Raw genomic sequence first — 18,759 nt, 5'->3', positions numbered from 1 at the left:
TTCTAGGAAGGTGGACGAGGGGTATCTCAGTGGAGTGCATGCGTTGTTCAGCTCCAACAATGCATCATCAAACTGAGCAACTCCTCAGGTTAAAACAAAACAAAATATTTAAAAATCCTGCTTAAGATAATTGTCCTGTTAAACAAAGAAGCTGCCTCAGAATATGGTCATCTTTGTCAAAAAAAGCTTGGAGAAGCTCTGGGATTCTTACCAGTAGGTCTGTATGTGCTGACATGGGAGGTTGGAGGCCTTTATTTGCCTCCACTTGATTTCTCCCAGGTTCTTGAATTTATGCATAGAAGAGGGGTCCTGTTCTTGTTGCGTCTAGTGTTACCTTAATGAAAGCAGCAAGAACATCTCTGTAATTGTTTAGATTCATGAGTTCTGTTTTATTTGGTGGATGAGAGAACCAGAAGGATTTAATTGATATTTCATATACTGTTCATTAGGTTAAACTTTGCTATTTGAAAACAAGGCTTTCCTATCCCTAGTCTGAGCAGCAAGGACCAAGGAAAGCTCAAAGTAGCTCCAAGCAGGTATTGGCAAAGCTCTAAGCTCTGATGCGCTGTCTGTGCTAAGCATTTTATGCTTTCTTGTGTGCTTACGTGAATGCATACAGACATCTTGAAGGAAAAAATAAAGCTGTAGCTGGCGGGTTAGTAACCTCTGTGCCTTGACATTGTCTTCTCTGGGAGAAGGCAGAGATTCTGCTGCCCTCTCGTGGCATTGTCTCCCGCAGTAAGAACATTAATGGTACCCGAGGTAATGTTCAGAGTGGGCTTTCAGCTGTGGAGAGACCTTGGGGAGATCCTCTGCCTTCTTCCCCTCTAGGAATTTTTTGAAATGTTTTGCAGCTTGGGGTATAGTGTCATTGCGCAAGCACCGATAAATGGCTGTACTGAAAGAGGGGCTGCTGATGGCTATCAGTCTGTCTGCTCTGAAAGAATAAATTGCTGTAAAGGTCTTCTCTTATATTGTGTAGTCTGCACTTCTGCTGATACAATATTGAAGAGTTAGCATGAGACACTTCATGAGAGTTAGCATACTTGCATTAATTCATATCGCATTCTAAGGTATAGGCTTTGACAATAGTTTTTGGTTTTTGTTCAGCCTTGAATTAGGACAGTGAAGTAAATACTAGGTTTTTATCTGACGCTCTGGCTGTTCTTTGGTCCAGGAGACTCTGTGGCCCTGTGATAGAGAGGATTGTTATGTATTGTCACAACATTCAGACTTTTTATTGCTTCTGGTAAAAATAGTCTTTCCGAGTACAAATGAGGCGTTTTCATAATAAGCTGCACGCAGATCTACTTATTGCCTCTCAGCTAATGAGATGAGATGAGAGACTTTGTTCTCAGTTGCATCTGGATTTCACACAATTTTGCAGCCCTGATAACTTCAGTGAAGGAGGTGGTCAACACACATTTTGAATGTTCACCTTTATGTTAACCATTCAATTGTGCTGTCTTACCACAGGTGTCTCTCAGCAGTGAAATATATCTGGTATACTGCAATAACAGTATTCATCTCTATATGTTTTAATGTTTTAAATTTTACTGGAAAGCACTCTATTTGAGGAAAATCTATATTTAACAAAGATGCACTTGAGAGCGGATATTTTCAACATCCACAAGAATTATCTGTTTTAAATGTGAATGTTACAGCTGGTGAATTCTATGCAAAATATTCTTATTAAATACTTCTAATACTTACTTTTTTGTAAAATGATGGTTTTCAGGTGGAATATCAATGTGAAGGCTTTTTGGAAAAGAATAAAGACACAGTTTATGAAGAACAAATTAAGGTCCTAAAATCAAGTAAGGTTAGTATAAGGATTTTTTTTTCTTCTTTTGCAGTTATGAATCCTTGAATTAAGGGTCATATAAAATTTCTTATAAACCTAGGAAATATTTCTCCCTTAGCATCAGATCAACTGAAATTGAACATAGTTTGTGTTTTACCTGCCTAGCTGGATGAATTTAGAAAGTCCTGTAGCCTAATTTTGCTCCATGTAAGATCAGTCTATATTTAGCCACTGATTTCACTGTTTGGGTTTTTTGGTTTGTGGGGGGGTTTTTTGTTTGGGTTGTGGTTTTTTTGTTTTGTTGTTTGTGTTGGTTTTTGGTTTGTTTTTTTTTTTTAACTTTGCACAAAACTTTGCTGTATTTTCTGTAAAGGCATTGAGGACTTCTAATATACTATAGTAGTATAAGATGGCTTAACAGTTAAGCCCTTAATTGTGTAATCTGAAAACAGAAACTCCTTGTTTATGGCCTGACAATTGTGCAGAAAATTTCTGGAGGAGAGACAAGTTCTGTTCCAGAAGCATAATGAGAGAGGAATGAAATGTATAGACCCTAAGAAAACTAACCAGAATTTACGGAGTTTTGCCTTCTTGATATCTATGAAAGAAAGATAACATCTGAATTGAAAAATACTGTGTGAAGGAATATTACAGAACAGGCCTTCAGTGGCAGGCAAAAATGCTAGTTGTGCTCTTCTGAAATGTAAAGGCAATTAACTTGACATTGCACCATGATGGCTGTTGGGAATTTGCTAGCTCTGATGGCCCAGGAAGCTGGGTATCAAGGGCAGGCTATTTAAAATTATGCTGTTCTATCAGGAAAACCAACATTTTTCTCTTCTGTTTCTATTCTGAGCAGATATATAAAGCTAAATGATTAAAATATGTAGTATAATGAAAAACCACAGCAGACTTTCTACGTAGAGAAGTGTTGAAGTGGTTTGAGTGAAGTCAGTTGCTGTGTGTGTGGGAGGCAGGTGGCATCCTCGGGGAGCTGGCAGGGACCAGCTGCCTGTGTAGCTCCAGCTCTGCCACAGCATGGCAGTGCACTGTGCAGGGGTGCTCCGAGGGATGTAGTCCAGTAAGTAAGGGACGATGGGGACATAGCTGCCATAAGAGCACGACAACAGCTTGGGCAGGCTCAGTAGGTTGAGTCAATTCAGTCTAAACACTAAGAAACAACATGGTTTTCCCCAATGGTAAATTTTACCAAAACCAGTGTTTTAAAAAAAAAAAATCGACTGTGAAGAAAATAGATTTTCAAAAGAAGAATGTTTCATTTTTATTTTTCAGCAGGCCTTCTTTATTAATAATTGTAGTGGGATTGCATTTCTGATTTTTACTTTTTTTGTTGTCACTGTTTTCTGGGTTTGCTGTGCACATTCAACAGAAGGTAATTCTAAATTAAATGCATCATCTGTCATCCTGCCCATGCCCACTCTCACATATATCTCGAATGCTTCTCTGCTCTCCAAAGTGCATGACACACACTGCTCTTGGCAGGTGCTGTAGTGTTTAGCTATTTATTTTGGCCTTCTCTATAAATCCACCCACAGGACCTCTTTGAACTAGTTCAGTTTCCATGCATGTATCATGAAAGCAATACAACAGTCCTCACCTTTTATGCTTGCTACTGGCATGTTGTTAAAATCTTCTGTTGTGGCTCTGTATTGAAAGAAGTGATCTGTAAGATTGTTAGCAGCATGTCTGATAAGTTGTCTGAAAAAATTACAGGGAAAAATGCTTGCTTGCTTGTTTTCTACCGCGTGAATTATCTGCCCTTTGATCAGTGTTTTCCCTCTCTTTGAACACTCCTAGTGTTCTGCAAAACAAAGAAAATTGATAAGGTAGTAAAAACCAAAACCAAACGAAAACATGAATGCCCCCACAGTGTGGATCATCTCAGCAATGCTCTCCTGTTGTTGACCTCTGCTGCAGAAGGCCATACATTTCTCCTTTCTTCTGCATGCAGTAACTGAGGCTGTGTCTATGAAAAGGGTGCCTTTGAAATGCACCTGCCCATTTTTACAGGCAGATTTTCCCAGGGTTGGAAAAAGGGAATGAGACGAATGTACTGATAGCTTAGAAGAGCTCATCCATCTGCAATCCAGACACTGGGGACCCTCTTCCTACCCCCACCCCTGCTGTGTGAGAGCATCAGGAGTTTCAGGCAAAGCATATTGCATTCAAATAAGTTTCTGTATGGGATGAAAAGACTTGGCTCTGTAGCTCAGGTGCCTGTGCATACCGACTCACTCCATCTGACTGCAGGCAGCTGAATGGGGTGGTGGTGGCCCAATCATCCTGAACTTTTTGTTGAGTCAGTGGAAGGAGACAGGCTAAATCACCCTCTGGAAATGTCATTCTTCCACCAGCTACAGAGGTAATCTAAGGTGATCATGCTCCTAATCTGGCAGACTCAGGTGAGATAAAGCTAAGCTGGGATACTCCTTTTTTATTTTGGGAATTTAGGATACCTTTGTAGCATTCATAGTCATTATATTATGCTGGAGTGCTGTGCTGGATGCCACTGAGGAACGTTTGATGCCTTCTGCTAGCCCATCTGGCACAACCACAGAGCACAAGTACCATTTTGTTGCGCAGCATGTTTCATTGGATATCGTGCATGCTCACCGAGTTTTATAAGGCAAAACCAATTTTTTTATTTTTTAGGTTGTACTTAGCCCAAGCACTTTGTAGTACTGAAAATTGAATGCTCCTATCTCTTGGGAGAAAAGGCACAGATGCTAGATAAAAGATTATTCATTGACAGGTAGAGAAGTTCAGATTTTCTTACTCTTATAATGCTTCTGAAGTGCTATAGTTGTCACTAGAAAGACCTAGTGGTGTTATTTTTAGTTACACGTTACTTCAAAGCAGCTATTATATATGGGTGTATTTTGTAGCCATTAGAGAGAGGGAACCGGAAGCCCTGTGTGATATTTGGAAAGATGTTTCAGGTTTTTCCTCCACTCCCATTGGCCTGAGAGTAGATCTTCAGTCAGATAAATTTGCCTACTGGTTTTTTTTAGTTAATGGGTCCTCTTTTGAGTTGATTATTTCAATTTAGAGTGATAAAGCAGGAATATTCCTTGTTGGCTGCTGGGTTATTCAGTGTCCTAGATACTTCTCAACCACAAAGGAGTCTGATGCACCACTGGAATATGAGGGGACCCTGTTGTTTCCTTCTTAGATCAAAGCAGCCATACATAATTGCAATTGGTACTTATGAAACTGCTGTCAGTATCTAAAAGTTTCACATGGAAGCTATTGCTGGCTCTGTGAAGAAAACCTCAAATCAGAATTTTATCTTCAGAAGGAGACTCACTGATCAAACCTACAAAATTTTTAGTATTAAATCATGGCCCACTCACTATACTACTAGCATGAATGCTTTTTTGCATTTGTCTCCATGTGGAGTTCAACAAAAACCCAGTGCTTACAAAAACTGAGCCTGGATTCTACCTACCTTAAGCACAAATGGGTGCAATCACTTGCTGGATTCTTACCCTCTGTATTTTTTCTGCTGTTATACCAGTTTAAGCTGCTACCAGAGTTATTCCAGGATGAGGAGAAGGCCCTCAGTCCCACGTCAGCAACCCCTTCAGGGCGCGTGCCTTTGTCTCGAACGGCTGTAAAACCAGCCAAGGCCAGGCCAGGTCAAGCCAGCAAGGAGCATAAGAAAACTGTGGGACATCAGGTGAGTTTGAAGATGCAGCTCTATTAAATAACTCTCCCTCCACCTCCCTCTGTCTCATAGGTCTCAAGGTGTGCTGGTGTTTCTTGGGATCCCTTATGATTCTGAGATAGGTGCAGCTGTTTATGACTTACAGTTTGGAGCAAATATACCCTAATTACTAATACATTTTGGGCCACAATTTCAGGGAGCTCAGTTCTTATTGTGATGCCAAAACCAAAACTCATGTTTTTCAAAATAGATTTAACATGCTGGATGCTGAGAAGCTTTGAAAATCTTATACTGGGTCTTTTTGATCATGTGCCACATTGTCTGACTCAAATCAAAAGTGGGAGTTCAGTCCCCAGAAAACTTGGTTCCAGTTATCAGTGGGCTAGACATAAAATATCCACATGTATGTGCCAGAATTAAATTAAAAGTATGCAGATCAGTATGGCTGGAGAACTCACTTCTTCTTTGTTACTTTCCACTCAACAGATTTAACAGGTGTTTTCTCAAGATGGTTATGTCCCCAGTCAGTGCTTTATATATGACAGATTGTCCCTCGGACTATACATAGGAGGCAAGGGGAACTTTTTTGACAGCTTAGTACTCAGTTTGTAGCTACTTGCCAGCCTGTACCACTTTGCTAGTGAGTAGCGGCATTGTTCTTTTGCCTGGGGCTTCCAGGAGGTCTGTGTGGATAACTCTTTTTATGTTAACTGTAGGACAGCCTGGAATATAAATTAGCTCTCAGGGAGCATAAGTTCTTTGTATCAGGGTCCCCTGCCAATTCTTTAAGATGAACCAGCCACATCTCTCGGGTGCTCAGAGTTCTGATAACATCACCAAAAATGCCTGGGCTTTGTCCGCTGCCTTGGATGGTTGTCGATCCCCTGACAAAGATGTTAGCACAGTGTCTGTGCAGTGTCATGAGCTAGTCACACTGCTAAGTGAGAACTGGAATTCAGAGAATGTTTGATGTGGATATTCATCATTTCTCTATAACCTTCCCCAAGCAAGGTATGTCAGGCTATGGGTGGGAATAGGAATGACTATTCATGCTACTGTACAGAATGCAAATCTGCTTGGCAAGTGTTTGTGGTACAGGCTGCCAATTCCGATCTTCTGCAGTTCATGCAAGAGAACCCCTGCCCAGTTATCTTTTTAATTTGAACTTAATTTCTGCTTTTGCAGTCAGACAGTATCCTGAGGCTGGTAGAGGCCTAACAGTTTGTTGTCAGACTGAAACTATGAATTGAAGTGTTAGGGGTACTCTCATACTACTCCTGTCAATCAACCACGTATATTAATTTATAAATTTTAAATAAAGCTAATACAAAAGTGATTTTTATCATATTCTGTGTAGAAATAGAGGTTGGCTTAGAATCATGAGTTCAACAGAAAGAGGGAAATCCATACCAATACGTTTAAAACATCTGAGATGTGTTTTCATAGCTTTCTTTATCTGTTAGGGTATTCTGTGGTTAGAAGGATATACTGCGGTACGTTAGGTATTTGTGGTCCTGATACATTTTTAAAAGTAAAGCTCCTAAAACTCTCGGATATTGGACTTTCAAAGTTCTTTTCAGTAGGTCTGACATTGGGATCAGGGGAGCTGAAGAAATTGATACTTTTTTTTTTACTACTCTGTTGATTTAAAATTTGATTTAAAATTTATTTAAAATTAAATGGCTATTTAGTAATATGCCATGAGGCATATGAATTTAGTCATGCCATATGAATTTGGTCATGAAGAGATGGATCAGACAAAGATTAGGGTAGATGAAATAGTCCAAAGCTGAAAATAACTCAGTCTATCCCATGTTTTTGTAATTTATCACATATTGATATGGGAGCTTTACTCCTGTAAAGCCTAACATTTAGAAGCCTCACTGTAAGATAATTCACCCAAAGATGGTATCTGAAACTAAAATCTATTGCCATAACAAAAACAAGCTGGTGTTTATTACCGAAAGCATTATTACAAATAAGCAAATATCCCTAGGTCTGCTTCCTGAGGTTATCTCAAACATGACTGAGCTTATTGAGGCTGTTCTCTGATATTTTTCCCTTTTTCAAAAAGTTTCGAAACTCTCTTCATCTGCTGATGGAAACCCTGAATGCTACAACTCCACACTACGTGCGCTGTATTAAGCCTAATGACTTCAAGTTTCCGTTCACGTAAGCTGGTTCATGTATGGTTTGTATAGCCTGTGCATGGGAGGGAATTGCCCAAGGCCTCGGAGGACTGAGGTTCTGCTAAACCTTGCTCACTCAGGAGTGAAGTGTTGTGTCTCCTTTCTCTTGTAATGTACTCATTGTGCATGTGTACGTGTACTTCCAGCAGGAGATGTTTTGGGATGAATAGAGGGAAAAATACTTCCTGATGCTTTTTTTTTGTTTATGGTGATATATGAGAAAAAATACCAGCATTTTCATTGCTAGCTGTTTTAAATATGACTGGCAGTTCGCACTTCTTGAGTTCATTTGACACTTGCTGGAATTTGCTTTTGCAGATTCCAGTGTCTTAATCCTTATCTTTTTTTAATGTATGAACTTGCTGAGAGCTTTTCTTAAAATTCTGCTTAAAATCCAGGCACACAAAGTCTCCCATGGCTATTGGGCAGGCCAGTGGGAAGCAGGACAGGATGAGCAGCTTGCAGCAGCCGACGGGCTCGGGCAATTCCCTGGTCAGACTGTCCTCTGTTATCACTGAGTTACAGAAGCACTAGCTGGACTTGTTAACCACCCATCGCATCCCACCCCTGCTCCCCTTCCGTGCCACTCCTGTCCTGGGTGTGCACAGGGCCAGAGGTCCCATGTAATACAAAACCAGTCCCACACCCACAGGCTCTTTTTATTCCTACGTAGATTCGATGAAAAGCGGGCAGTGCAGCAGCTGAGAGCTTGTGGTGTCCTGGAGACCATCCGAATCAGTGCAGCTGGCTTCCCCTCCAGGTGTGTGTGCCACTTTTTAGATTGCTTTCAGCTGCAGTTCTTCTTTTTAAGAGAATTATTCATTGTTGGGACTGACACTGTCTCTCTTTTTGGGACAGGTGGACGTACCAAGAGTTCTTCAGCCGTTACCGTGTTCTGATGAAGCAGAGAGATATCCTTAGTGACCGAAAGCAGACATGTAAAAATGTCCTGGAGAAGCTGATTCTGGTACTAGACTTAGTGCTGAGAGCATTTGGAATCTGAAGGAGTAAAGATAGCGTCCCTTACTCCCTCATAGCCTCACTATTTTAGTACTTCTACAAAGTACTAAACGACCAATATTAGCACAGGAACTGTAGAATTTCCCAGTGTATCACAGGAAAGGAAGACAGTGATTTTAAGTGTGGGTGGGTTGAGGGTGAGCCTTACCTTGCTTAACGGCAAGATGCATTAACCACACCTTAAGTAAGGTATAGTTATCTGGAGGTTTTCTAATGTGGAGGTGTTTCTGTCTGTGTATGTGTTTGTGTCTTTCACACTGCTCCTCTCAGCTCCTGTGCTGAATGAAGTCAACCTTTTTCACTCCTTTTGTCCTCGTGACATTGTCTCCCTGCTTAGCACTGTGGCTGTCCTTGTACCTCAGCAGCCTCTTGCTTTGCCTCCTACCTCCAGTTGCAGCCCTACCTTCCCAGGATATGCCATCCACACCACTGGCTTTGCACCTGAACTGATGTGTTTCTTGGGATTTCTTAAGGATTGATGAACAGCGGAGGGCAGGCAGGCCCCAAAGAGGCAGTTCCAGCCAGTTCTCAGTAGAAGGTGGTTAACTGAGACTTACTCAGAAGTGTCAGTTAAGAAGAGAAAGAGACAAAGTTTACTGAAGATAGAGAAGCAAGAAATCTTACCTTGCTGAAGTGCAATGCCAATGTTAGGATGTTTATGGAAACAAAAAAATAAATACTGTGCAGGCAGGTTGGGGCTCAGCTTTTTAAATTCTGTGTCATTGGGCGGAGTTAACTAAAACCTTTTGGTTTATATGCATGTGTCTGTATTTCTAGTGTTAATGTATAGTGTTAAATGTATCCTAAGCTGTAGCTCTTTGGCTGCTGTTCCTTTCAACTTAACATCAAACAATCAACAAAATTAATTTTTTTCAATGTACCTTTGTATATTCTCAGTTTTTCCCTCCAAGGAGTACTACAGCCTATAGAGATAGAGTATTATTCTCTTTCTGTTTTAGTTCTGAAATTTCAGATGTGTTTGAGCAGCAGCAAGATGCTTTCTTCTGGCTTAGTCCTGATGCAGTAAACGATGTGTACATGTTTGAAGCCCCAGCTGTTTTGTTTGTACTGTGTAGTATGATTGAAGATGGACCGTTCAGATGGGTCATCTACAGTTTAAACAGGGAACTGTACATGTGCATTGCCTCTATTGCTTTCATCCTCTGGGCCCCTTTGTCACCCCCTGTAGCCTTCCACGCCTCTTATAATCTTTGTGGCATTCTTGTCTAAGCAAAAATCTCACGTTATTCCTTGAGGCCGTGCTTGTGGCCTTACTGTATTAATTTGTTAACAGAATCATACGGAGAAAATACTCTCCTCCACTACTTAATTTAAGTCTAGGTTTACTTGAAATATTACATAGATAATTTTGCCTCTTTACTAACTGTACTTTCATTTAGCCCTTCATGCCTTTTTTTATCCACTAACATTTAATGCTGTAACTGATCCTCTTTTTACCTCTGAAAATAGGACAAGGATAAGTACCAGTTTGGTAAGACAAAAATATTTTTCCGGGCTGGTCAAGTAGCCTATCTGGAAAAAATAAGGGCAGATAAGTTGAGAGCTGCCTGTATCCGCATCCAAAAGACAATCCGAGGCTGGCTGATGCGAAAGAAGTACATGCGTATGAGGAAGGCTGCCATCACCATTCAGAGATATGTCAGAGGGTACCAGGCACGATGGTAAGCAATGCTCATGGGAAAACCCACACTAGCCTCAATTCAGATCCCTCTAAGTAGGACATTTAAATGTGATACATTTGTTCTCTCCTTCCCATACTGGCTGAGAGGAAACAATTTTCCAGGGAAATGACGGAAATTGAATATAATGAGTGTGTCTGTCCTGCCTGTTTTTGACCTTCCTGAGAGTACAGTAGCGCCCTGGCTGTATGATGCTTAGAACAGTATGTCATTGGTGGGAGAAGAGTACAAGTAGTACTAGGAGAGATGTTGGAGGTGAGGTAAAGCAGGCATCCTGGATGAGTCCTTATTGCGCAGTTTCCATGTGCCCTCCCAGCTGGGTCTGTCTGTCCTGCTGGAGAAGCCATTCCTCATCCAGGGTGCAGCTGTGAAGGGAGATATATCAGTCGGAGTAATTTGTTTGGATTGACTTCTGAGGAGTGGCTGTGGATGGGCCAGAGAAAAGGGTAGGAGTACAGGTGGTATCGTTCAAAGACAAGGTGGTTATGAAGATTGTAAGAATCAACCTTTGCAAAGAGGCTTATGTCAAGATGCTTTGTAATTGTCTGGCAGAGAGGGCCAAGAATGAGCAAACATTTTCTACAGGTTGAGGTTAGGAGAGGAGACCTGGAAGGTGGCATAGTGGAAATAGCTTTAAAGCTGGAGAAAAGGTGATGAGAAATTAAGCTGAGTTTATCTTGTCAGTTCTATAGCACAGTTCTCAGAGGAAGTGAAAACATTTCCCCGTAAAACCTTGCAAGGTTGCTGTTAATTTGTCATTCTGTTGTACTGCCATTTGGTAGAATAGCAAGTAAATACGCTGTATCACTGACAACATTAGGAAGAAACTGAAGTAGAAAATGCAGCTCTTGAGAAAGAGGGTAAAGTTATAGGATGCAAAAAAAATATTATTCAAGCACTGGAAAATAATTACAGGTATTATTTGTAATTTTTTTCTTGCTTAGCTATGCCAAGTTCCTGCAGAGAACACGGGCTGCCATCACTATTCAGAAGTTCCAGCGTATGTACGTGGTCCGCAAAAGATACCAATGCATGCGAGCTGCCACTATTGCTCTTCAGGCTCTCTTAAGAGGTTACATGGCCAGGAACAAGTACCAAATGGTAAGAAATCATAATGTTTTACTTCTTCACTCTAGCTTTATTTCCACATACCTTCAGGATGAAGCTGCTCTGTGGTGTCCCCTTGGGAATCTGAAATGTTTGTGTGCGTGCTGTTATGCATAATGCACAAACAAAATATCACAGCATGGATTGAAGGACAGTACATGGAAATTAGAAAGATCTGATACTGCAGTCAATGAACTTGTCATTTGAGAGATATTCGCATTGTCATCTAATATGGATGTACCTAGACTTCCAGTGCAGTCAGTGGAGAATCTAACGGGGATTTACAGCATTTCTCTTGAGAAAACTTTTTCATGTGTTATATAGAATGTCGAGGCACTTAAAATGAATACGGAAAATGGCCTTGTGTGAATGTGCCGCCATGAGTCCAAATCAGTATTGCTCACATCAGTATACATACGTCATGCAATACTATTCCTATTCCATCCCTAATTTCAGTGATTCTGAAATGGCTTATGGCACACACTGAAGGAGATTAATGTTAGCAAAGAGATACCCACAAAAATAGGAGATTAAAACTCAAATGTGGGATTTTTTGTTTGTTTGTTTGTTTGTTTTAATGTATTGATGTTGGTTTTGTTGAGAAATTGATATAACCCTGTCCTAGTGATAATATTTTCCTGATTACACTTGATAAATAAAAATTCAATTGAGAAATTAGAATTTGCTCTTCAGTGGTTACAGGGCTGGAAACAGAATTATGATTCGAATGGTTAGACTACAAAATGCCAACATGTTTCATGGCACTTTTGTCTACAGGAATTGTTTTAACTAGGCTCAAGAGTCAGCCTATATTTCACTGAAAAGTTAGCCAAAAAAGTTCTATTTTTTTCCCAAGCAGGTAGATATTGAAGGCATATAACCAAAAGCCAACTAATGCTTATGTTCCACATGTTTCTCTTTTATATTTGAAGTTTCTGTGTATTTTTTCATCTGTATTAAAGTTGCCTACAGAGTCACATGTGAATGTGTCTAAATTACAGCTTTCTAACATACTAACCAGACAGTTTGAAAACAAGTAATCCCTGATAAGAATTTCTAAGTAGTAACATCCCCGTGCTTGACTCAGCTGTTCTTTTGTGTGGGTATCTACTTGCCTTTTTATTGGAATTCTTAGCATTTTCATTATTATATGAAACACAAACCATATTTTATGTTGTGAGAGTATGTAAGATATGTTTTTAACAGTGATCTGACAGCTGTGACAAAGTGAGACATGGATCAGAGCAATATGTGGACTAAAAGCCATCCTTGGGAAACGGGAGATGATTCTGTATGCCAGAAGTTAGTTGCGTGAGTGATACACACTGCATCTGTCCCGTAGCACGGAGTTTTATAAACCTGTTATATTCCCTCTTAATAGAGATGGTAGATTTCTGGAGGGGTCCCTGTAAGGGTTGGTCAGCCTTGGCTGTCAGGGAGTATCCCCCTCAAGCAGTGAGTTGGTCACCGCAGTAAAACATGAAGTTCTGACAAGTGCACACCTGCCGTGTGCTGTGTACACGTTGTCCTCCTAAGTTGGAATTTTATTAAAGCTGATACAGGGATGGCCAGAGAGAGAAGCATGGGCTCTGCATGCCATGTGCAGGTAAACACGGTTGTTCTGAAGTTCATGATGATTGCAAATGAGTGAAACTGAAAGGTTGCCCTGTGACAGCACACTTGGGCTGAGCCATGACTCTGTAAGTAATATATGGTACACATGTCATTCATTAGGATTGTGAAAGGTACCTGTTGTTGTTGTTGTTGGAAGAGAGGGCATGTGTTGCAGTCACATGACTAATACAAGGAATTTAAAATGGTTGAATCATCTATTTCACACATCCTAGGGAAAGCTTCTGCCTGAGACTTTTGATGTGCTTCTCAGCTTAACAAGGAGTTTAGTTCCTCCATAGCTTTTACATAAGCTTTCCTGGGAAATACCTGGTAAATTAAGTAACTTCTCTGATACTCTCACCTTACTTTGGAGTGGCCTGTTTCCTCACTGGATTGCATGGGTGTGAGAATTCACTGGCAGATGAGGACCATCCCTGCACGATGGAGGTATTTTATGGGACTTGCTGCTTTCAAACTTGAGGTGAAAATGTTGTTGACAGCTAGGTGTATTTGAGCTGTTCAGGCACCCGCGGGTATAACCTGAAGGACTGTTCCAGGAAACATGTAAGAAGGAGGCAGGAGGCAGGTCTGCTAACTGCATGACATGCAGTCAGAAGGACTTTGGCTTTTGACCTTGCTGTACTTTTGAGAGCACTATTTCCTTACCTCGGTGTGCTATTTAACTGAATGCTGGTATGTCAAGTCTCATTTTTGCTTCAGAAATAAATGCTAAGGGAGAAAGTTTATGTATCTTAAAATCATGCCACTTTGCCAGTGAACCTTTTAAATTAATTGATCTGGAAATGTAATGCTTCTAACACATTGCAGTTCATTTGCTAAGAAGTATAAAAGAAAATAAAATTGTTGTTACCCTACTAGTTTGTCTTGTCAGCTTTGTGGTAAATCAGTGTAAGAATGGGAACTGCATATGATCTTTAAACTATCAAATCCAAGAAGTAACATAAAATCTTAAATAGTTTCGTTCTTTAGAATAAACTGCTTAATTTGCCAAAGGTTTATTAAGTGAACTCTAGTTCTCAGAGTCCTGGAAGCCTTGTGGGTTTGGGCAGGCTCTCTGAGCATAGCTGTGGTCTGCTGGAATTCAGGTGCTCCACACCTGGGGGATCTCTGATTGAATCAGTGGGTGAAGGGTCCAAAAACAAGTAGTAGACTCTTCCTAGTGGAAGTCTCTGGCTAACATGCTGATGAAGGTTGCTGGCATTCTGGACTGTTTTTTGTTAAAAATTATTTTAAAAAAATTATTATCAATTTTTTTGTTTTTACACCTCAAAGCTATGGTTGAAATTTCTGCTGTGAAATAAGTTGGAGTTATTACAATATAAAATTTCTGATTAGGATAAATGGAGATTTTTCCATGCTGGCAAGTCTAAGATATGTCAAAAAAAGGGGGGGGGGGAGGAAAAATTACTGGAATTTATAGTTTGGTCAGCTAGACTACGGCTGCTGGTTTTAACAGCTGCTACAATTTACTCTGGGTTCTAGTGTGTACTAGCTGCATTGCATATCAAGCGTGGTAATTTTAGACTTTGTATTGATGAATCCTATGCGGCATATGTCAATGATTCCAAGATGTTTCAAGATAAAAGATGCAGTAAAAAAAAAGGATTGTATTTGTAATCTTGCCAACAGGTACCGTGTATTTTTGTAATTAGCTTGGATCTGACATCAACACAAAGGAATGCCTGGTTCTTCAGTGCGCCTCCAGTTCTTTCTTTCCATGTTTTTCCTTCTGGTTCCTTTTCATTTTATTCCCTTTCATCTTCCTTATTCCTATCTTCTTTTCCTCTTCTTTTTTTGTTTAAATGAATTCCATATTAATTTCTTGTTACTCTTCACCAGAAGTTTCTCTTTTCAGGCTAAAGTGTGTCTCTGTGCATATCATCTTTACACCTCTCATTATGGAGTCTGTTTAACTGAGCAGGTGTAGTTTGCAACTTTAATACCCCTTGTGGTGTTTTTTCTTAACTGTAGATGCTTCAGGAGCACAAGTCTATTATTATTCAGAAACATGTAAGAGGTTGGCTGGCTCGAGTGCACTACCGTAGGACCTTGAAGGCAATTGTTTACTTGCAATGCTGCTACCGGCGCATGATGGCCAAGAGGGAGCTAAAGAAACTGAAGATAGAGGCCCGGTCTGTAGAACGCTACAAGAAGCTTCACATTGGCTTGGAGAACAAGATCATGCAGCTGCAGCGAAAAATTGATGAGCAGGTAAAAGCCCCCTGGTCTCAGGGAAAATGTTTAGAAATCTTTATTACCTTTCTCAGTAGCACTGTGGGCATTCACAGAAAAATGCACTGAATTTTCATTGTAAGGTATCAGTTCTCTTTTCTGCTGAAGAACATTAACAGAAGAGAAAGGGAGGCCACAGTAGAACTGGAACAGTCAAGCATCCGTTTGTGTCTCTCAGCAGCACTGAGAGAAACCATCTGCTCCCTTAATGTCAGTATTTCATTTGAAGCACATCAGTTGCTCTGTTTAAGGGGAAGGTGAGGTGATCATGTTTGATGTGTGTGGGCTCCCAGTCTAATTTTAGTTTGGGATGTTAACGTGCAGGCTTAGAGACTGTTCTGTCACCTTGTTAAGCAATTCTGCAAAAACAGACTGAAGCTTTTTGGAAATGGGGAAGCTGTTCTTTTGCTCCCGTGTCTGGATATATTCTGTAGGGAACTAGAAGGCTCCCTTAAACCAGAAGTTCTCCAACAGCTGCTATGTCTGTGTTGTGTTTTGCAAAGAACAAAGAGTACAAATCTCTGCTGGAGAAGCTGAGCAACCTGGAGATCACGTACAGTACGGAGACAGAGAAGCTGCGGAGTGATGTGGAAAGGCTTCGGATGAGTGAGGAGGAGGCTAAGAACGCAACCAACCGTGTCCTCAGCCTTCAGGAGGAGATTGCCAAGCTCCGGAAGGAGCTGCACCAAACTCAGTCTGAGAAGAAGACCATTGAGGAATGGGCAGACAAATACAAACATGAAACCGAGCAGGCAAGTATTCAGTCTCAGGTGCATGAGAAGATTTATGGGGGCCTGGTGTCCACTCAGGTTCTTCCCAGGCTTAACTGCTTCAGTTGTGTTGCTGATATTTTTACAGTATTTTTAAGCAGTGTTATACCTGTACAATCCAAAATAGGCTTGATACCTAAGTACCTACACCTATGGTAGAAGAATATACTAAATCTATATATTGTATGTAAATATATGTATGCCATCTATACAGATTTTGATATTGAAAGTATTTGCAAATCCAAATACTTAAGCTTCCTCAATTAGTCAGAGGTAGCGTATTCATAAAAAGAGATCATTTTACCCACCTAGAGAGTGTGATCACATAGCTATCAGAAATGTCCCATACACAGTATTCAAAGGTACCTACTTGTATCCTACCTAATTTAAACAGTTAGCCTACTAAACACGTGTGTGTGTGCGCAGTCTAGTTCAACAGGTTTTGACTAACCCCTTATCTTTGCTTTAACCACGAACATATCAAACAGGTTGTTTCCTGTCAAGATTACTTGCCGATAGCAGTGCAGTTTTTGAATATTGGAAGAGCCATTCCATCATTATGTGATGCTGCAGTGATACATTTCAAGATCAGATAAACATAAGGAAAAATATTAATTGATTAAGCAAAGGGAATGTGTAGTAACCATAATCAGAGACAAATGAGTAACTGGCAAACCTGGGCACGGTTAAAGTGGTACAACTTTTGGGCAGAGGCAAGATGTTAGATTATGGTGTTACCCAATGCAATGGAATACACAAAAGAAGTACCAAATTTGTTCCTATTTTAGGAGTATTTATATTTTAAGGAATAAATTACATCTTTGGGACTTTACTGAAAAATATTATGGCACAGTGGAGTGGTTCAAGGCAGTTTTGGCATCTGATCAGAAATGGAGTGCAGAACATACAGGGGAATCTGTAATGGGACAAATTTAAGATCTGTAATTTGGGAAATGAAAATGTCATAACTTAGTTCACTAATTTCATTCTCTGAGGAGAATTTTAAGTATTTGAACTCTTACAACAAGGATGTAGTTGCTGTTAGAGCTACTGATGAAAGATGAACTGCATTCTGAGTCAAATATTTTATTATCTCTGTAGCTGGTATTGGAGCTGAAAGAGCAGAACACATTACTGAAAACAGAAAAGGAGGAGCTGAACCGCCGCATCCATGACCAGGCGAGGGAAATAACAGGTTGGCTCTGTTCCCTTTACTCAGGTTTTCTACTTCATGTTACCTTGTAAAGCAACACTCTACTGCATAGATTTGGCTAATTTGCCTTAGTTTGCGTTCCTTTTTAGTTTAATGGTTTCCTTTCTTTTTTTTTTAAGAACTCACATGCATCAGAATTATTTACTGTTTGAGTTTCCATGAGGTCCTAAGAGTTTGGGGTCTTTTTGGTGAGGGTGACTGTTACAAAGCGTTTTACCTTTGAAAAGAAGGCTCTGATATTTAACACAATTAATCTACTGCAGCTCTTCTGGCTGCTGTGACTATGTACACAGCAGTCAGAAGAGTGTAACTCTAGATGCGAAGGCTGTGATGGAGGCAGCTACGATGAGGAGGGTCAGTGTGCTTGAGGTGTAAGGCATCTCACATTTTGCTTTTTAGATAATGCAGCACTGGGCTAGTGCCCCTTCTTCCTTCCTCCTGAAATTACTAATGCAAGGTATTAGCAGAATAACTAACTTGACTGAGTGAGCCTGTCTGTGGTTACCTCTATAATACTTTTGGTCCTTCATATGTTTGGCTTAATGTTTGCCTACAGAAGCACAAATACCACACACCAGCTTCAAACAGCAGACTGTTTCACCATCTGTGTTCCTGGTGCAGACACATGCCTGTACCTCCAGGACGGATGCACTGCATGGTAGGTAGAACTGGAGTTCTCACTTTGGATTCCTGTTCTCCATGGCAGAAACAATGGAAAAGAAGCTAGTGGAGGAAACGAAACAGCTAGAGCTAGATCTGAATGATGAACGGTTACGGTACCAGAACCTGCTGAATGAGTTCAGCCGTTTAGAGGAGCGGTATGATGATCTCAAGGATGAAATGACCTTAATGGTGGTAAGTGGCTAAACATCTGAGAAACCAAAAGCTGTTCACAAATGTGTTTAGGCAGAATCTAGTGGTGTAAGTTAGTAACTGATTCTGCTGTCAGCTGTGTGGTGGTGACCTGTGCCTGAAAAGAGAATTTGTCCTTTTAAATATTGATTAATTAGATTGGTTCAGCCAAAACAAATACATTTAAAATTTGTGGTTGGTTTTTTAAAAAATTTATTCTTATTTTCATGTTTGTGAAGAAGGCTAAATTTCTGCTGTGACTTTGCTAGTGGTATTGCACATCTGTCCACCCTTATTTTGCCCTGAAGTTATTCACATGTGCTAGGGTTGTTTGTACCACATTCATCTAGTGATAAATTTTAAGTAGTTCTAGGAATATTTTATGCATCAGGAAGAAAAAATATTCCTCAATACAATGTCTGGGAAGTTAGAGAATTGCTGCCTGTGCTTCTTGTAAACTGAGCTTTTCTTTCCCACAAAATGTTGTGTTGTTGCTTGATTCTGCTTTCTGCAGCAATACTTGATGGTGTAGGATCTGACCTGTCTCCA

The 18,759-nt window shown here is 40.3% G+C and overlaps 1 protein-coding gene across 8 annotated transcripts in view; it reads left to right on the top strand.

Moving 5' to 3' along the window:
- The window catches only part of MYO5A (myosin VA), a 103,180-nt gene that overhangs the window by 59,166 nt on the left and 25,255 nt on the right, over positions 1-18,759 (top strand). For all 8 annotated transcript variants that reach the window (XM_072869339.1, XM_072869337.1, XM_072869335.1 and 5 more), the window contains exons 14-24: positions 1,739-1,822; positions 5,343-5,504; positions 7,567-7,664; positions 8,355-8,441; positions 8,540-8,648; positions 10,172-10,383; positions 11,346-11,502; positions 15,115-15,354; positions 15,879-16,127; positions 17,247-17,340; positions 18,065-18,213. In XM_072869339.1, the coding sequence (XP_072725440.1) occupies positions 1,739-1,822; positions 5,343-5,504; positions 7,567-7,664; positions 8,355-8,441; positions 8,540-8,648; positions 10,172-10,383; positions 11,346-11,502; positions 15,115-15,354; positions 15,879-16,127; positions 17,247-17,340; positions 18,065-18,213 (1,641 nt within the window). The remainder of the gene's footprint in view (positions 1-1,738; positions 1,823-5,342; positions 5,505-7,566; positions 7,665-8,354; positions 8,442-8,539; positions 8,649-10,171; positions 10,384-11,345; positions 11,503-15,114; positions 15,355-15,878; positions 16,128-17,246; positions 17,341-18,064; positions 18,214-18,759) is intronic.

The sequence above is a fragment of the Ciconia boyciana genome, chromosome 8 (genome assembly GCF_034638445.1).
Source record: "Ciconia boyciana chromosome 8, ASM3463844v1, whole genome shotgun sequence".
NCBI lineage: Eukaryota > Metazoa > Chordata > Aves > Ciconiiformes > Ciconiidae > Ciconia > Ciconia boyciana.
Note: the sequence above shows the minus strand (reverse complement) of the source record. Positions and strands in the feature narration are given on the sequence as shown.